This window comes from Nannospalax galili, unplaced genomic scaffold (assembly GCF_000622305.1).
Source record: "Nannospalax galili isolate Female #2095 unplaced genomic scaffold, S.galili_v1.0 scaffold336, whole genome shotgun sequence".
In the NCBI taxonomy this organism is placed as follows: domain Eukaryota; kingdom Metazoa; phylum Chordata; class Mammalia; order Rodentia; family Spalacidae; genus Nannospalax; species Nannospalax galili.
In genome coordinates this window covers 9026674-9043291 of record NW_008343385.1, presented here as the reverse complement: position 1 = coordinate 9043291, position 16618 = coordinate 9026674, and the positions used below count along the sequence as shown (strand labels likewise).

Below are 16618 nucleotides of genomic sequence, written 5' to 3'. Positions count from 1 at the left end.
TTCATGGGAGGTAAAGCCTGGAGGATCAGGAGTTCCAGACCAGCCATGATTATATATTAAATTTGACCCTGCATCCCCACCCACCCCCCAAAAAGGAGGGAAAATCAAGCTGCTTTTTTGTAGATTGAGTTTAAACCAAATAGTCATCCCATTGAATGTCTTTGATTTTTTTTTCACCCAGGTAGCCCAGGCCAGCCTCAAATTCCCCAGAGAGACAAGGATGTCCTTGAACTCCTCCACCTGGCCTCTATCTCCCAAGTGATGGAATTACAGGCATTTAGAAAATGCCCTCCCTTGTGGTAGTGATACTTGAGACCTGCATACATTTTTAGTAGAATCATAAATTCAAAACAGAATTTGAGACTGGAGAGATGGCTCATTGGTTAAGAGCACTTCCTGTTCTTCCAGAGAACACAGGTTGGGTTTCCAGCACCTACAAGGCAGCTCATAATTGTCTGTAAATCCCATTCCAGGGAATCCAAATCTCTTGCCTCTGTGGGCACTGTATGCATGTGGTGCACTCCTGTGAAAGAAACACTTATAAGATGAAAAATCTTTTAAAAAAATGAATTTATACTTTTTTTTCTTTAACATACAATAATATGAATGAGGAGTATATTCTTTGTCTTAAAAATAACAACACTCTGTAAGCAACTTCCCTGAACATGTATGGTGGAAGGAGAGAACCAACTTTCTTAAGTTGTCCTCTGACAATATACCTGCTCTCTCTCTCTCCCTCTCTCTCTCTCACTCACTCACTCACTCACTCACATACACACACATCAGACACAAAGAAGTTTCCATTTATTTAGAATAGGTGTCATCAGGCATACCACAGGACATAGGAGGACTTTGGAATCCTGACTCCTAATTCTTTGGTCTTCTTAATAGACTTCAATTTTTTTTTTCCCCACTGTAGTCTTAAAAGTTCTAGTTTAAATTTTTTCTCATCTTTTATTATATTAATAATATATCTAATATTGCAAAAACTATAAATTCTTACCAGAAATTATAGTTTTCATCTAATTAACAACATTAAATTTCTAGTGAGATGTGTAAAGTGTCAAATGCTTATTTAGTTAAGGTAAAAAAGCAGTATTCTTTCTTCTACATAAGAACTATGTTAAAAGCCAAATTTCAGTCCAAATCTCACTTTGGTAAAAGTGAAATTCAAGAAGAGAGATTTTAATGGATCCTTTTAGTGAGTAATGTCATAAATAGCTTAAAGATTCTTTCACCTCTATAAGAATATTGCTTCAGGAAATACTGGTAAGGAACTTTTATTTTTTTGTCTTTTTGAGACAGGGTCTCCCTGTAGCCCCAGCTGTCCTGGAACTTACTATGTAGACCAGGCTGGCCTTGAACTCACAAAGATCCGCCTGCCTCTGCCTCCCGAGTGCTGGGATTAAAGGCGTGCGCCACCATGCCCGGCAGGAACTTTTTATATAGAATAGTGCAGGAAAATATTTAGTGATGTAAGTTTAGTCAGTTTGTAAGAGGATTATAAATCCTTTGTTTAAAACTTTTTCTGATTTCTCATTGAAGTTCAAAAACCCTTATTATCTCCAAGGTCTTGTGTGATCTAGTGTCTTCCTATACCTAAATTCATTATAAGCCTTTTTCCCCTAAGCTATTTTCCCTATTGACCTGAGGTATACTCTTAGTGCCTAGAATGATTTTATTCACCCTACCTCAGCACCGTTGGGGCTTTTTCTTGCCATGACTGTGGATACCCTGTCGCTTCTTAACTATTTAACTTAGTTTAGTTTTAGGTAAGTTTCTTCAGAGAAGTTTTTCCTGTTTTTGCCAACTCCTCCCACCCCATCTCAAACAAAATTAAAACAACAGATTTAGAAACCTCTCATTTGGATGTTCTTTATTATTGCCTTCGAATTCTTTCATTTTTATTTGAGTGAAAAAATCTCTTGTCATTTGGTTGAAGCCTATGCTCAGCTAGGTGTGGGAGCTGAAAGATAAGGACTTAGAATTTTTTTATATGAGTATACTGATTTAGTATCATTTGTACCTTTCCCTCTCTCAACACACTCTCTGGGATTTATGACCCCTTGTATAATTATTGTTACGTATATATAACCAATTGAGTCCATTTAATGTTGCTTGTATGTACATGGGTTTAGGGTTGACCACTTGGGATTAGGTAACCTGTAGGACTTACTCTTGAACATTCTACCTTCTTTTGGGAAGACAGAGGCTGTGCTAGTTTTTTGGTTTTGCCCCATTTCTCTACCAGTGTAAATTTTGTGCTTTATATGGATATTTGGTTTTTGTTTATTTTTTAGATCTTGTTCCCCTTTATTACCCATTAAGAGCAGTGTTCTAAGATGGAATAAGGAAGTCTGAGGTTGTTGTACATTCTTGTAATCCTGGTACTTGGGAGTCTTAGGCAGAAGCATGGCAAACTCAAAGCCAGCCTGAGGTGCAGAGAAAACTTCCTGAAACCCCACTTAAAATGAATAAATAAGAGGTATGTTAAGAGGGTGAAGCCCCTTCTGTCTCTAGCCAGCTATTCCAGCCTTTCCCAAAGGTTCAGGTTACTTATTTCTTTTCTTGCTAAGAGTTGAGCTCAGAGCCTTTGCACTCCAAATTGAATATTAATAGTTCCAAACTGATGGTTGGTGATTATGTGCAACATACAGTCAACAAAAGGTTACTACCGAAAACCAGGTTAGGGAGCCATGGAGAGCACAAAGGTCATTGGAGACTCCATTTATGTGTCACCCTCCCTTAGAGGGTTGGGTGGAGACAGTATTTCTCTAGAAATTTCTCTAGATACCCAAGGCTGGTCTTGGACTTGAGATTTTTCTGCCTTAGTCAGATGGCAGGTAAGGGACCAATCCTAATAGACTCCAATGAAGTAACCAATTACCAAACTCCTATACTAGTTACCAGAGGTCGTTGGACTTCAGAATATAATATTGCAAGTAAGAAGCATCCTAGAATGTGGGAGAGAACTGGACCTTATGTTTTAGCTTTAGTGGGCCTAAACTACTTCCCTCAATTTAGAAGAGACCTGGAGAAATTTCCTTTCATTAAACTAACATCAGTATCCTTCCTCAAAACTCAAGGCACTGGATACAACCCTCACTTCAACTGTCTTACCTTGGCAGTACACCCAGCAGGTTCACCAGAACAGACATGGACATGTGGTTCAGTTCCCATGGCAACTGAGTGTGGTGAGATGAGAGCAGCTCCAGGAAAGGCAGGGTGTAATTGATGTGGGAATCATTGATTAGGCATAGCTCTAACTTCAGGGTCGCAAGAGTGCCTGCCACCTTCTCTAGGAGAGCTTGAAGGGTCTGAAGACTAAAGTCTTTCATGTCAATGTTGCTCAGAGTCAGGTGCTTCAGCTGACCTATGTAGGGATAGTTAGAAAGATGCTTCAAGTCTGAGTCCATAGATGAGCTGGACCTCAAGCAGAAGATCTCCAAGGGAGTGTGACTCCTGAGGATCTTGTGTAGTTGTCCTTTAAGGAAGAAGATGTCATCTATATAAATCTGCATATTGTCCAGCTTTTGTAAATAAGCAGCATATATAGGGGAATACCACTCATTTTGCAATACAGAAGTATATGTATGTAGACTCACATGCTCAAAGGAAAACTTTTTTTTTTAGTATTTTGTTCTATTTATTTTTTGAGACAGGGTCTCCTTGTAGCCCCAGCTGTCCTGGAACTCACCATGTAGACTAGGCTGGCCTCATTATGTGTATGTGAGTGCCTGCATGTATGTGAGTGCACCTGTGTCATGCAATGCCGCAGAGGTCAGAAGAGGGCTTCAGATTCCCCTGGAACTGGAGTTAAGGACAGTTTGTAGCTGCCATGTGGGTGCTGGGAATTGAACCCAGGTCTTCTGCAAGAGCAGTCAGTGCTCTTAACCACTGAGCCATCTCTCCAGCCCCTCAGAGGAAAACTTTTTAAGGTTTTTCATCCTGCCCAGGTAAGGAACAAATATTTTCATGGTCTCTTGATGCCAAAAACTATCCACCTCCAGCTTCTTGATGCTGTCCAGGTACATAACACTTAGAAACTTCTATATTTGGTACATGGAATCTGACACAATTCCGCACAGCTGGATGACCTGTTTTCTCATCTTCACCCAGTACAAGAGGTAGCCTTGGAAATCATTACAAGTTCCAGGTTTGCGGGTAGTACAAAGGTCTTCAAATAATATCTTCAAGGGCCTTGTTCCTATCCCAGAAGCAGGGCTGCCTGTTGCAGGTCAACTAGGGAGCTCTAAGCAGGCCAAGGCTGTGAGACCACACCTCATCTTTCTGACGTTCTCATCCTGGTTCTGCAAATTGAGCACTTGCAGTTTCCACTCTCTGGGGCGATCCTTCATGGCAAGCTGCATATGGATATTTGCAAAAGTTACATGCTTTAATTCACCTAATTTGTCTGTTATAAAAGATTATGGTTTTCATCTTATCCAATGGTAATAGCCTGTATATTTATTTAAGGGGTTTTGATAATTTTTGTAACATTTTTTATGACCTCTTTACTAGTTACTTTTCTGTTGCTGTGATAAAACACCATGATCAAGGCAGCTTATAGAAGGAAGAGTTTATTTGGGCTTAGGTTCCAGAGAGATAAGAGTCCATCATGGCAGGGAGGCTTTCTGAGCACTCCCATCTTCCAAGCAGGCACAGGAATCAGAGAGATTTAGAAATGGGACAAGGTTATGAACTCTCAAAGCCCACCCCCAGAGGCGCACTTCCCTTCAACAAGGCTACATTTCCTAACCTTCCACAAACAGTACCACCAACTGGAGCCAGGTATTCAAATACTTGGAGTTTGTGGGGGACATTTATCATTCAAACCACCACAGCCTGCAAATGGAATTTGTAAATCATGTAACCACATTTATATGAGATATCCTGAAGGATGTTTTTGTCATTGTTGTTTTTGTGAAAGATGTTTTAATATGTGATACCTTTGAACTCGTGTTGACCACTGAAGGATTTTCATAAGTTAATTTCTATCAGAAGCCTTGTGTAGCCTGGATTGGACACAGCCTGTAATTCTAGCTATTCAGGAGGCTTACGCAAGAAGATTGAAAATTCAAGGCAAGTCTAGCCAACAATCTGGCTTGCTTTTTGTTATGATAAATGTGGTTGGGCAGCTTCGATAATCAGGAAAGTTACGGGAATAGATTCTGCTAATCAACTATAATAGTAACGAAGTAGAGGATTAATAATAACACATTAATACAATTTCTAAAGGGCTATATTTTAGGACAGCATGGGACAGATTAAGAATGAGTAATGGGGGGCTGGAGAGATGGCTCAGCCGTTAAGAGCACTGACTGCTCTTGCAGAGGACCTGGGTTCAATTCCCAGCACCCACATGGTGGCTACAACCCATCCTTACCACCAGCTCCAGGGGAATCCAAAGCCCTCTTCTGACCTCCGTGGCATTGCACAACATGGGTGTACTCACATACATACATGCAGGCAATACATTCATGCACATAAAAATAATAAATAAAAAAAAAAGTAATGGGGGTTGGGAAGATGAGTAATGGGGGTTTGTCAGTGACAAAGTGGTGGCTATGCAAGCATGAGGATTGGAGTTTGGATCCCCAGAACCTACTGAAAGCCAGGTAGGTGTGCTGGATGCCTGTATCTCAGCCCTCTGGAGGTGGAGATGGGATATTCTGGACAAGCTTGCAGGTACAGCCATTCTTTGGGAGCTCTGGGTTCAGTCAGAGACCCTGCCTTCATAAATAATAAAAAGTGGAGAACAACCGCGGAAGATACCCAGTGTTAACTTTGGGCCTCCACATGCATATGCCCATAGACATGGAGTTGCACACATGTGCTTGTCCGTGCACATGCATCCCACACATAAACCAAAAGAAAAAAGTGAGTATGGAAAGCCAAACATGGTGGTGCGTACCTGCAATCCCAGCACTTAGGTGAGATAAGGGGATCACTGCAAGGCCAAAGCCAAGCTAGTCTGGGCTATGTAGTAAGTTCCATGCCAGCCTTGGCTACAGTGTAAGACTCTGAAAGAAAAAAAGCAAGAGAAAAAGTAATGGACTGGGGATAAAATAGCTCAATAAGTTTTGTTTGTTTTTTAAATTAAAAAAGATGCAGTTGCAGAGTCAAGGGGCTATACTTAGTGATGGTCTTATTGTTGGTAGAGTCTCCAGATAGTGCATGGCATCATCTTGCAAGAGGCAAGGAATGCTTTTGTGTGTCTATGAGTTTTGTCTTGTTTGTTAGTCATCTGGTCTTCCTCTTCTTCAAGATATAGTCCTGGCTTACTCTTAATAACATTGTCTAAACCTACTCCTTTTTTAGAGGCCCCCCATCTCTATACACTATAGTTGTATTGTTTCCATCCGTGTAATCTCTCATAATAGTTAATACACTTCAATACTTGTTCCTTGGAAGACACACCATATCTGAAATGTAAGTGTAGGATTAGAACAGAGATTTAAAATGAGGACCTGATTATGGGAACAGGAATACTTCAAAATGAAATTTTCTCTGAAAGATTTCTAAGTTTCAAAGATGTGTACTTACTATAGCAAGGCCTGATGCTCACCAAATATGACTGCATGTTTATCTGACCTGTGAATACTTCTGCCTCCCAAGTGTTGGGATAGCAAGCATATGCTATCCGTCATACCCAAATATTTTTATAGATTTATTTATTATTTGCCATACTGGGGTTCAAAGTCAGGACCTCATGCATGTTAGGAAAGAGTTCTACCACTGAGCTATAGGCTCAGCTCTATAGAACGTTTTTCAAGTATGATGTAATTTTTTGCTGAGGATACAACTCAATGATAGAACACTTGCCTAGCATGCACAAGGCCAATTTGATTCCCAGCAGTGAGCGCACGCGCGCGCGCGCGCGCACACACACACACACACACACACACGTATGATATAATTTAACAATCTGTATTAAAATTATTAGTGTGCGTATACATGTGTTCCCATGCCAAGACACATGTGTAGAGGTCAGAGGACAACTTTGTGGAGACTGTTCTCTCATTTCACCTTTATTTGGGTTCTGGGGCTCCAACTCGGGTTGTCAGGCTTGCATGGAAAGTGCCTTGCCCTCCCCAAATCTATAATTTTGTATGTCATGTCTTTGTGGTATTTTAAAAATTTCAGTATTAAAAAAAATTGTATACACAAATGTGTACCTGCATGTGCACACGTGGAGGTCAGAGGATAATTTGTGGGAGTCAGGTCTCTTTCCATCATCTGGATTCCAGGGATCAAATAGGCTGTCAGGCTTATACAGCAAATTCCCTTACCCACTGAGCCAGCTCACCAGCCTGTCATATTTTTCATGCTATTTATTTTTATTTTGTTTTTCTTTTCAAGGAATGGACTTACCCTATGAGACGAGAGATGCAGGTATGGCAACCTTTTATTTATTCAAACCAATGTATATTATTATTAAATAACTTAAGCTTACATCACAAAGAGTCAGAGACCTGCTGGCCCATGAGCTGTAAGTTTATCATATTTACCTAGGTTTGAATATTACACAGTGTATATATGCATTTGTATTAGTCACTTTTCTGTTGCTGTGACAAAACACCATTGCCAAGGCAACTTCCAGAATAGTTTATTTGGGCTTAGATTCCAGAGGGATAGGAGTTGCTTATGGCAGGAGGCAGCTGGAGTAGAAAGCAGAGAGCTCACATCTTTAAGCAGAGACAGGAAGCAGAGGGAGAAACTGGAAGTGGGACAAGGCTGTGAACTCTGAAAGCCTTCCCCTGTGATGTGCTTCCTCTATTTAGTCCACACCTCCTGCAGGTTCCATGACCTTTCACAAACAGTGCCACTAAGTCTTCAAATATTTGAGCCTGTGGGAGGACACTTCTCTTTTAAATCACCACAACATTGGGAGATCACATAGTAAATATGTACAATATTATATCAATTGAATTTTTTTTTTTTTTTTTGGTTTTTTTGAGACAGGGTCTCCCTGTAGCCCCAGCTGTCCTGGAACTATGTAGACCAGGCTGGCCTTGAACTCATAGAGATCCACCTGCCTCTGCCTCCTGAGTGCTGGGATTAAAGGCGTGCACCACCACGCCTGGCTGAATTTTTTAATATGAGAAATAAGTCCTTTATTTCCTTTGGGTTAGATTTAATGAGTCACTATTTTTCCTCATTTAAAATAAGAAATGCTATGTTTATTTTCCTTCCAAAGCAGCTTGCTTTCCTATCTAATTTGTACAAGTTCAGGAGAGTTGAATAAAGGCTTTTAGATAGTTGTTCTTTCCAGTTGACATCCATAACTATTTGTCTAGTATTCAGTGAGTTGACTACTTGCTGTTTAGAATGAATTCAGTTCCTCTTTTTGCATTTCTTATCATTTACAGTCATTGATATTAGTCCTAAGAACAAACAATATCTCTCATTACCTTCAGTGCTGGGGAGATGGCTCAGCAGTTAAGAGCACTGGCTACTCTTGCAAAGGACCCAGATTTGATTCCCAGCGCTCACATGGTAGCTAACAACCATTCATAACTTTAGTTCCAGGGGAATTCAGTGCTGTCTTCAGACCTCCGTGGGCATTGCATGACACAGGTGCACTTACATACATGCAGGCAATACACTCCCTTACCTCCCCAAAACCTGCTACCTTTCTCTTAATGAAAACTCTGTAGGCAACTCCTGAGAACCCTCATGTGTGTTCACAAGTGTCTTGACTTTCTGAGTGCCCCTTTCTCATAACCCTCATGTTTTATTAAATCCCAACTTTGCTTCATAAAAATGAGAGGATAGCTGGGCATGGTGGCGCACACCTGTAGTCCCAGCACTTGGGAGGCAGAGGCAGGTGGATCTCTGAGAGTTCAAGGCCAGCCTGGTCTACATAGTTCCAGGACAGCTGGGGCTACAGGGAGACCCTGCCTCAAAAAGACAAAAAAATAAATAAGAGAGGAGCTTTCTTTTTCTTGGGCAATGCGTGTGCTCACTCAGCGTGTGCTCGCAGCCATGCGGTCCAAGGGTCCGCTGCAGTCCATGCAGGTCTTCAGATGCAAGACAGCCACAGCTGTGGCACAGTGTAAATGGGGAAACAGCCTCATCAGGGTGAACAGGCGTCCCCTGGAGATGAGCGATGGAGATGATCAAGCCATACACACTGTACAAGTTATTAGGGCCAGTTCTACTTCTGGGCAAGGAGTGGTTTACTGGCGTGAACATTAGGGTCCATGTGAAGGGTGGTGGTCACGTGGCCCAGATTTATGCTATTTGACAGTCCCTCTTCCAAAGCTCTGGTGGCCTACTACCAGAAATATGTGGATTAGGCTTCAAAGGAGGAGATCAAAGACATTCTTATCCAATATGATGAGACCCTGCTGGTATCTGATTCCTATCGCTGAGTCCCAAGAGGTTGGAGGTCCTGGTGCCTGTGCTCACTACCAGAAATCCTACTGATAAGCCCATTCTAAGAGAAGAAAGCTCTTTTAAGTATTCATGAATACATGAGACAATTTTCTTGGTTGGGGAATGCAAGCATAAGTAAAATGTAATTTCTACTTATAAGAAGTAGTTTTGCTTCCATTTACAATAGATAGCAGTTGTGATCCTATTATATCTTATGCTACTTTGTTATTTGGGCTGGGGTTGGGTTTTGAGACAGGGTCTGACTGTGTAGTTGATGCTAACTTTAGAATTTATTGTGTAGCCCAGTCTGGCTCAGAGTCATGATCCTCCTATGTCAGCCTCCTGGGTGCTTGTTCCACTACACCTGGCCCTTTTGCTGCTTTTGTTTTGGCCAAATAAAGTTTTGTGTGATTCCCAAGGGAGGATTTTCTTCATGCCTTATTTTTAGACTATAGCTGAGAATTGAAGTTAGAAGTCTTACTAATCTAAAAGTCAATAATACAATGTACTGATTCTATCCAAATTACTTATAAAAAGTCATGTGGAAGTTCAAATATCTGACTTTTTAGAATAATCTTTAAATTTGAAATCTCACTTGATTTTACAAAGGTAGACCTACATTTTTCATTCTAGTCTTTGGTAAATGTTCCTAGGAAATGCTCCCTAAATAATAAAGTTTTAAGTAAATTATTAGAAAAGCTATTAGCACCCTCCCATTGATACCCTTGTCTCCCCATTACACAGACAAATCCAGGTATATGGTCTATATTTGGTATAGGTTTAAATTTTACATTTTTTTTTCCCTAGGAAATTTTACCTGGATTGTTCTTAGGCCCATATTCTTCTGCTATGAAAAGCAAGGTATGAACTTTAGATTAGGTTCTCCAAGAGACCTTAGTAATCAACTTTGATTTGGTAAGTTTTTTAATAGAGCTTTATTTTAGGGAACATGTACATGCATTTGTGTTCATAGTAATTGTACCTACTACTTCCAGTTTACTAGACCGGTAGTTTTCGGGTATTTCATCACCAATTACAAGTGAATTTTTATAATTTGTTTTTCTCATGAAATCTATGTGTTTGAAAGGTTTGCAAATCAGCATGACCTTTAGTAAGTTATTAACTCTTTATTTTTTTTAATTTTATGTTACAAGTGTATTACCTGCATGTATGTAAGTGCACCTATGTCATGCAGCCCATGGAGGACAGAGAGAGCAATGGATCCCCTAGAACTGGAGTTATAGATGGTTGTTAGTTGCCATGTGGGTGCTAGGAATCAAACTTGGGTCCTCTGCAAGAGCAACCAGTGCTGTTAACTGATGGGCCACCTCTCCAGTCCCATTAACTATCTTAAAATATTAGATATATATATAACTGCCAGACATCTTCTAAATAATATTAGATATAAAGCACCAGAGGAGGAATTTTAACATTTTAGTTAACCTTTCTTCGTCCAAAATAAGAATATGTCTTGTAGTGACTCTTCTCGTTCTTGGTTTCTAGACTTAGGAAGTCTGAGAACTCTAGTTTGGAAAGCACTGTACTACTTTGATATTATAGACTATAAATAAACTTCTTCAGTTACTCAGTTAAAATAGGAAAGTCTCATTTTAATCTAGTTCTTGCCACTTCCTGGGGGGACTCGGCTCTATGAATTATGAGAATTAGATTAATTCTTTCTGAGTTACAATATGAAAGATTGTATAAAAAATGTTTTCCTCAATATCTCTCTGACTCAGCAGTCAGCACACCTGTGTTTGATATTTCCATGATGTAATTTGTGGTTGGAATTTTAATTGATTGAGAATTTTTAAGAGTCATCTTCAAATTGGAAGGTTTTATGGTAGTTGAGGCATGACTAAAGTGATCCTTTTGATGACAACACCTAAGTTGGAAGAATATGGGTTAGTTTAAAAACTAAGTGATAAGCAAATGATACAGCTCATAAAATAAAAACCACTGTGACTTACTTTATAAAAGACAAATGGCAACAAAGTTTTTAACCAAATAATTAGTTTTCTCTTTTCTATTGTTTTTTTTATTAGCCTATGTTAATTATAATAATGGGCTTCACTAAGACATTTTCATACATGTATATATTTTGGTTATAGTCAAACATGCACCTGTTACCCACTTTTGTCCCCTTTTCTTCCTCTTCCCAACTAGCTCCTCTTTTTTTCTTTTCTTTAGTCTTTTTGAGACAGGGTCTCCCTATAGCCCCAGCTGTCCTGGAACTCACTATGTAGACCAGGCTGGCCTTGAACTCACAGAGATCCGCCTGCCTCTGTGCTGGGACTAAAGGCATGCTCCACCACGCCCGGCTAGCTCCTCTTTTATATTCATATTTTAGTGTGTATATTTGTATTTCTCACTCTGAGTTACTGTGCTTTAGCTCAAATTTCTATTTGTACCATGTTCCAAAAAAATGACCTTTCAAAAATTAAGTAATATTGGGGAATAAAGAAACCTAAATGAAGAAACTTCTTTAAAATTTTTAAAAATTTTAATTTTGTTTTTTATGTGTATGAGTGTTTTGCCTGCAAGTATGTAAGTGGGCCCATGTTGTGCAATGCCCATAGAGGCCAGAAAAAAGCGTTGGATCCCCTAGAACTGGAGTTGTGAATGTTAACCACCATGTGGGTGCTGGGAACCCAACCTGGGTCCTCTCTGCAAGAGCAGCCAGTGCTCTTAACCACTGTGCCATCTCTCAAGCCCATAAACTTCTTTTAAAAAATTTATTTACGTAGGCATATCTCTTACTACATTCAAATATCATTTTTTAAATTTAACTTTTAAATTTTTATTTTATGTGTATGTGTGTATTGCCTGCATGTATGTAAGTGCACCCGTGTCATGCAATATCTGCGGAGGTCAGAAGAGGGCATTGGATCCCCTGGAACTGGAGTTAGGGACAGTTGTTAGCTGCCATGTGGTGCTGGGATTCGAATCTGGGTCTTCTGCAAGAACAGCCAGTGTTCTTAACTGCTGAGCCATCTCTCCAGCTGTGTCAACTATCATTTAAATAAAAGAGAGATTTAGGCTCTTAGTGGAAGGTTTGCTTTACTCTAATGTGCCTTCAAAGTTTATAAAACATATTTTTATGTCCTCCTAAAGTTTTTCATATTACTAGACTAAAATACGTATAAAAACTCCATCTTGACTGGGTGTGGTGGTGCATGCCTTTAATCCCAGCACTCCAGAGGGAGAGGCAGGCAGATCTCTGTGAGTTCAAGGCCAGCCTGGTCTACAAAGTGAGTTCCAGGACAGCTGGGGCTACAGAGAGACCTTGTCTCAAAAAGACAAAAAAAGGGCCAGGCGTGGTGGCGCACGCCTTTAATCCCAGGATTAGGGAGGCAGGTGGATCTCTGAGTTCAAGGCCAGCCTGGTGTACATAGTGAGTTCCAGGACAGCTGGGGCTACAGGGGGACCCTGTCTCAAAAAGACCCCCCCCCAAAAAAAATCTTGATCATCAAGTGTAAATGAAAGAATGAGTGTTGAATTAATTTTGGAGGTTGGCATAAATGTGAATATTGGACATTGGCTCATTAATCCTAGCAAACACTCCCCATATTCAAGGATATACTCAGAAAACACAAAGATAATTGAACTTTGATCTATACTGACAATAAAATTTGCCGTCAAACTTTGGAAAATCATATTGTCTTGATCAGTTTGAACACTTTTGATAAAAACCATAGCCTGGATGACTTCAGAAGACATTTTCCCCTCCACAATTGTGGAGACTGGGACATCTTGAGATTGGGATGCCAACATAATACAGTTCTGATCATAGGAGTCCTCTTGGCTGGCAGATTGTCTACTTGGTGTATATTCACATGGCAGACAAAGTAAGCAAATTCTTTCCTTACAAAGGTCAAATGCTTCATGGAATTTCTAGTTCATGATTTTATATAAACCAAATTACTTCCCAAAGGCCCTACTTTTTTTTTTTTTTGGTCTTTTTTGAGACAGGGTTTCCCTGTAGCCCCAGCTGACCTGGGAACCATAGTGGAACTCACTATGTTGACCAGGCTGGCCTTGAACTCACAGAGATCTGACTGCCTCTGCCTCCTAAGTGCTAGAACTACAGTCATGCACCGCCACACCTGGCTTAGGCCCTACTTCTTAATATCTCATACACTATTTATATAAATTTTTCTACATGGATTGGGAATATAACTCACTGGTAGAGCACTTGCCTAACATATGCAAGATCCTGGATTCAGTTCTAGCATCCCAAAAATAAATAAGAGATTCTTTGACCTCACTCATAAAATATTAGTACTATATTCTAGACTATTTAATGCAGGAAGTGGGAATTAAGTATATAGAATTTTAAGTTGGAATTACCATAAAAAATTCAAATTTATTCAGTTTTTTTTTGTAAAAGGATTTATTTATTTATAATTCTCTGTGGAGGCCAGAGGACATCAGATCCCCTGTAACTGGAGTTAGAGGCAGTTGTGAGCTACCTAGTGTGGGTGCTGGGAACTGAACCCAAGTCCTGTAAGCAGTAAGTGTTCTTAACTGCTGGACCCTTATTCTCATTTTTTATGTCAGCATGATTTGTTTATTGAAAAATAATTCCTGAATTTGCCTATATTACCCATTCTTTACTTCATTATATAATTATCATAATCACTCAACTAAGAGTTGCATTTTCCCTGTTCTAACATGACAGCCACATTATTCAGGTTATTATCAGAGCTGGAATTTCTAGGTTAGATTCCCATAACTCTAAACTCTATGCTTTTAGCCACTATTACTAATAGTACTGGTTTCTTGAGTGGAGAGATGGCTCAGCAGATAAAAAGCACTGGCTTCTCTTGTAGAAGACCTGGGTTGGTACCCAGCACCCACATAGTGGCTAACAGTTATCTGTAACTACAATTCCAAGGGATCTAACATCCTCTTCTGGCCTCTGGGCATTGCATACATGGGTTCATTTATATACATGCTGGCACTCATACACATAAAATAAAAATAAATAGAAAATAGTACTGGTTTCTAGGCAGGTTGTCTTTACGTTCTCATCAAATCCTAGAATTACTATTAAAAAAAAAAATCCGTGTTTCCTTTTAAAGAGCATCCCCCCCTTAAAGAACATTTTGTGTATTAATCTTGAGCCATTGAACTGACTATTGATCACATCAGGTTAGTTATCATAAAATTACCTTTAATCCTCTTTACTAAGGCTCAGACATGAGTCTTTTGTATTTTCAAACTTGCATGTTATGGTAAGATGATGTTTTCTATTTAAATTGTTTTTCTCCATTTTTTACAGCTACCTATATTACAGAAACATGGAATAACTCATATAATTTGCATACGGCAAAATATTGAAGCAAACTTTATTAAACCAAACTTTCAACAATTATTTAGGTAAGAATTAGTGCTGTGACTTACAGAAAAACATTTAGGACAAAGCATGTAGTGTTGTTTTTGTTATCATTGTTTTTCTTAGAGCTTAGGACTAAACCCAGGGCCTCAAGCATGCTAGGGAAGCATCTTACCATTGAGCTGGTTTGTTTTTTTTTTTAGTATCTTATTTATTATTTTTATTTTATGTGTACAAGTGTATTGCCTGCATGTATGTGAGTGCACCCATGTCATGCAAGGCTGTGGAGGTCAAAAGAGGGCTTCAGATTCCCCTGGAACTGGAGTTAAGGACGGTTCGTACCTGCCATGTGGATGCTGGGAACCAAACCCAGGTCCTCTGCAAGAGCAGTCAGTGCTCTTAACCACTGAGCCATCTCTCCAGCCACCCATTGAGCTGTTTTTATTTCAGGTTTATTTTTTACAGTCTAACTTTCCTCTATAGGTATTTTGTTAACTGTTAGCTCTATAGTATACATTTTAATTTATTTAAAATATTTAAATAATGCTTTAGTACTAGAGGCTCAAAAGAATATATAGAAAAAAAACAAGTCTCTTTACTTAGATCTCCTAGATACTCACTTCACTTGCTTAGGGGCATCTACTGTTATCTTTCCATTGAATATCCATTCAGAGTTTTATGTTACATTCAGAAGCATGCAAACATATTCTTACTAATAAACTTCTGGTTTTTAAATTTATTTAATTTTATGTGCATGTTATACCTACGTGTTTGTAAGTGCACCTGTGTTGTGCAGTGACCATGGAGACCAGAAGAGGGCGTCAGACTCCTGGAACTGAAGTTACAGATGGTTGTTAGCTGCTATGTGGATGCTGGGATTCGAACCCAGTTCCTCTGGAAGAGCAGCCAGTGCTCTTAACCACTGAGCCATATTTCCAGGCCCAGCTTCTGGTTTTTATATTGGATTTTTTGACATACATGCACGCAATGCACTCCTACACAAAAAAGTAATAAAATATTCTTAAAAAACAAAATAAAAATAACTAATAATAAATATATTACATATGATATAATTGCAAGGGTGAGTAAGTCACCACATTTCTCTTGGGAGACAGCTATTGTCAATGTTTTCTTAAATGTCTTTGTAGACTTACTTTATATGAAGCATTTATTAAAAAGGTTTTAGGCCCAGAAAATGAAATTTCTTTTTAATAAGTTCCCAAGTTTTAAAGTGTCTTGACACTGTAATAAAATATAAACTTTATATTATACTCACTTTGAGTTGGCACATTAACAATATTTTACAAATAATACCTGATTTAAATTTGAAAAAAAATTAATACTTTCTGATTTATAAAAGTGAGTGCAATAAATGTATATAAGACACAAAAATGTGCAAACATTTAATAGACTATTATGTAACTGGACAGAAATGAAATATCTTTGTTGATTTGACACAGTCTCAGTGATTAATTACATATATGAAGCAGGGTGAAGAGGGAGGTGGAGAGTCCCAGTGTTCAAATACATATACATTAAGTTTATATATTCTTATATATACATCAAAAGTTCCTGGATCAACAGATTCAGAATTTTGTAGTAGTTCTGAGAAGGAAATGTCAGGGTCTGGGATTGTAAGTGATCTATTTTTTCATCGTATATAACTTTTACACTGTTACGATTGATTTTGTTTTGGTTTTGTTGTTTTGTTTTTATATTTTATTTACTTTATGTCTATGAGTGTGTTGCTTGCATGTATGTACGTGCACCTGTGTTGTACAGTGCCCGTGGAGCTCAGAAGAAGGTATTCGAGCCCCTAGAATTGGAGTTAAGGACAGTTAGCTACCATGTGGGTCCTGGGAATCGAACCTGGGTCCTCTGCAAGAGCAGTCAGTGCTC

The 16618-nt window shown here is 39.1% G+C and overlaps 1 protein-coding gene and 1 pseudogene across 1 annotated transcript in view; both read left to right on the top strand.

The window, feature by feature from the left end:
• The window catches only part of Styx (serine/threonine/tyrosine interacting protein), a 44860-nt gene that overhangs the window by 1302 nt on the left and 26940 nt on the right, over positions 1–16618 (top strand). The window contains exons 2-4 of the mRNA XM_008839570.3: positions 7363–7395; positions 10189–10242; positions 14666–14763. Of these exons, the coding sequence (XP_008837792.1) occupies positions 7363–7395; positions 10189–10242; positions 14666–14763 (185 nt within the window). The remainder of the gene's footprint in view (positions 1–7362; positions 7396–10188; positions 10243–14665; positions 14764–16618) is intronic.
• LOC103739235 lies at positions 8941–9432 on the top strand (annotated as a pseudogene).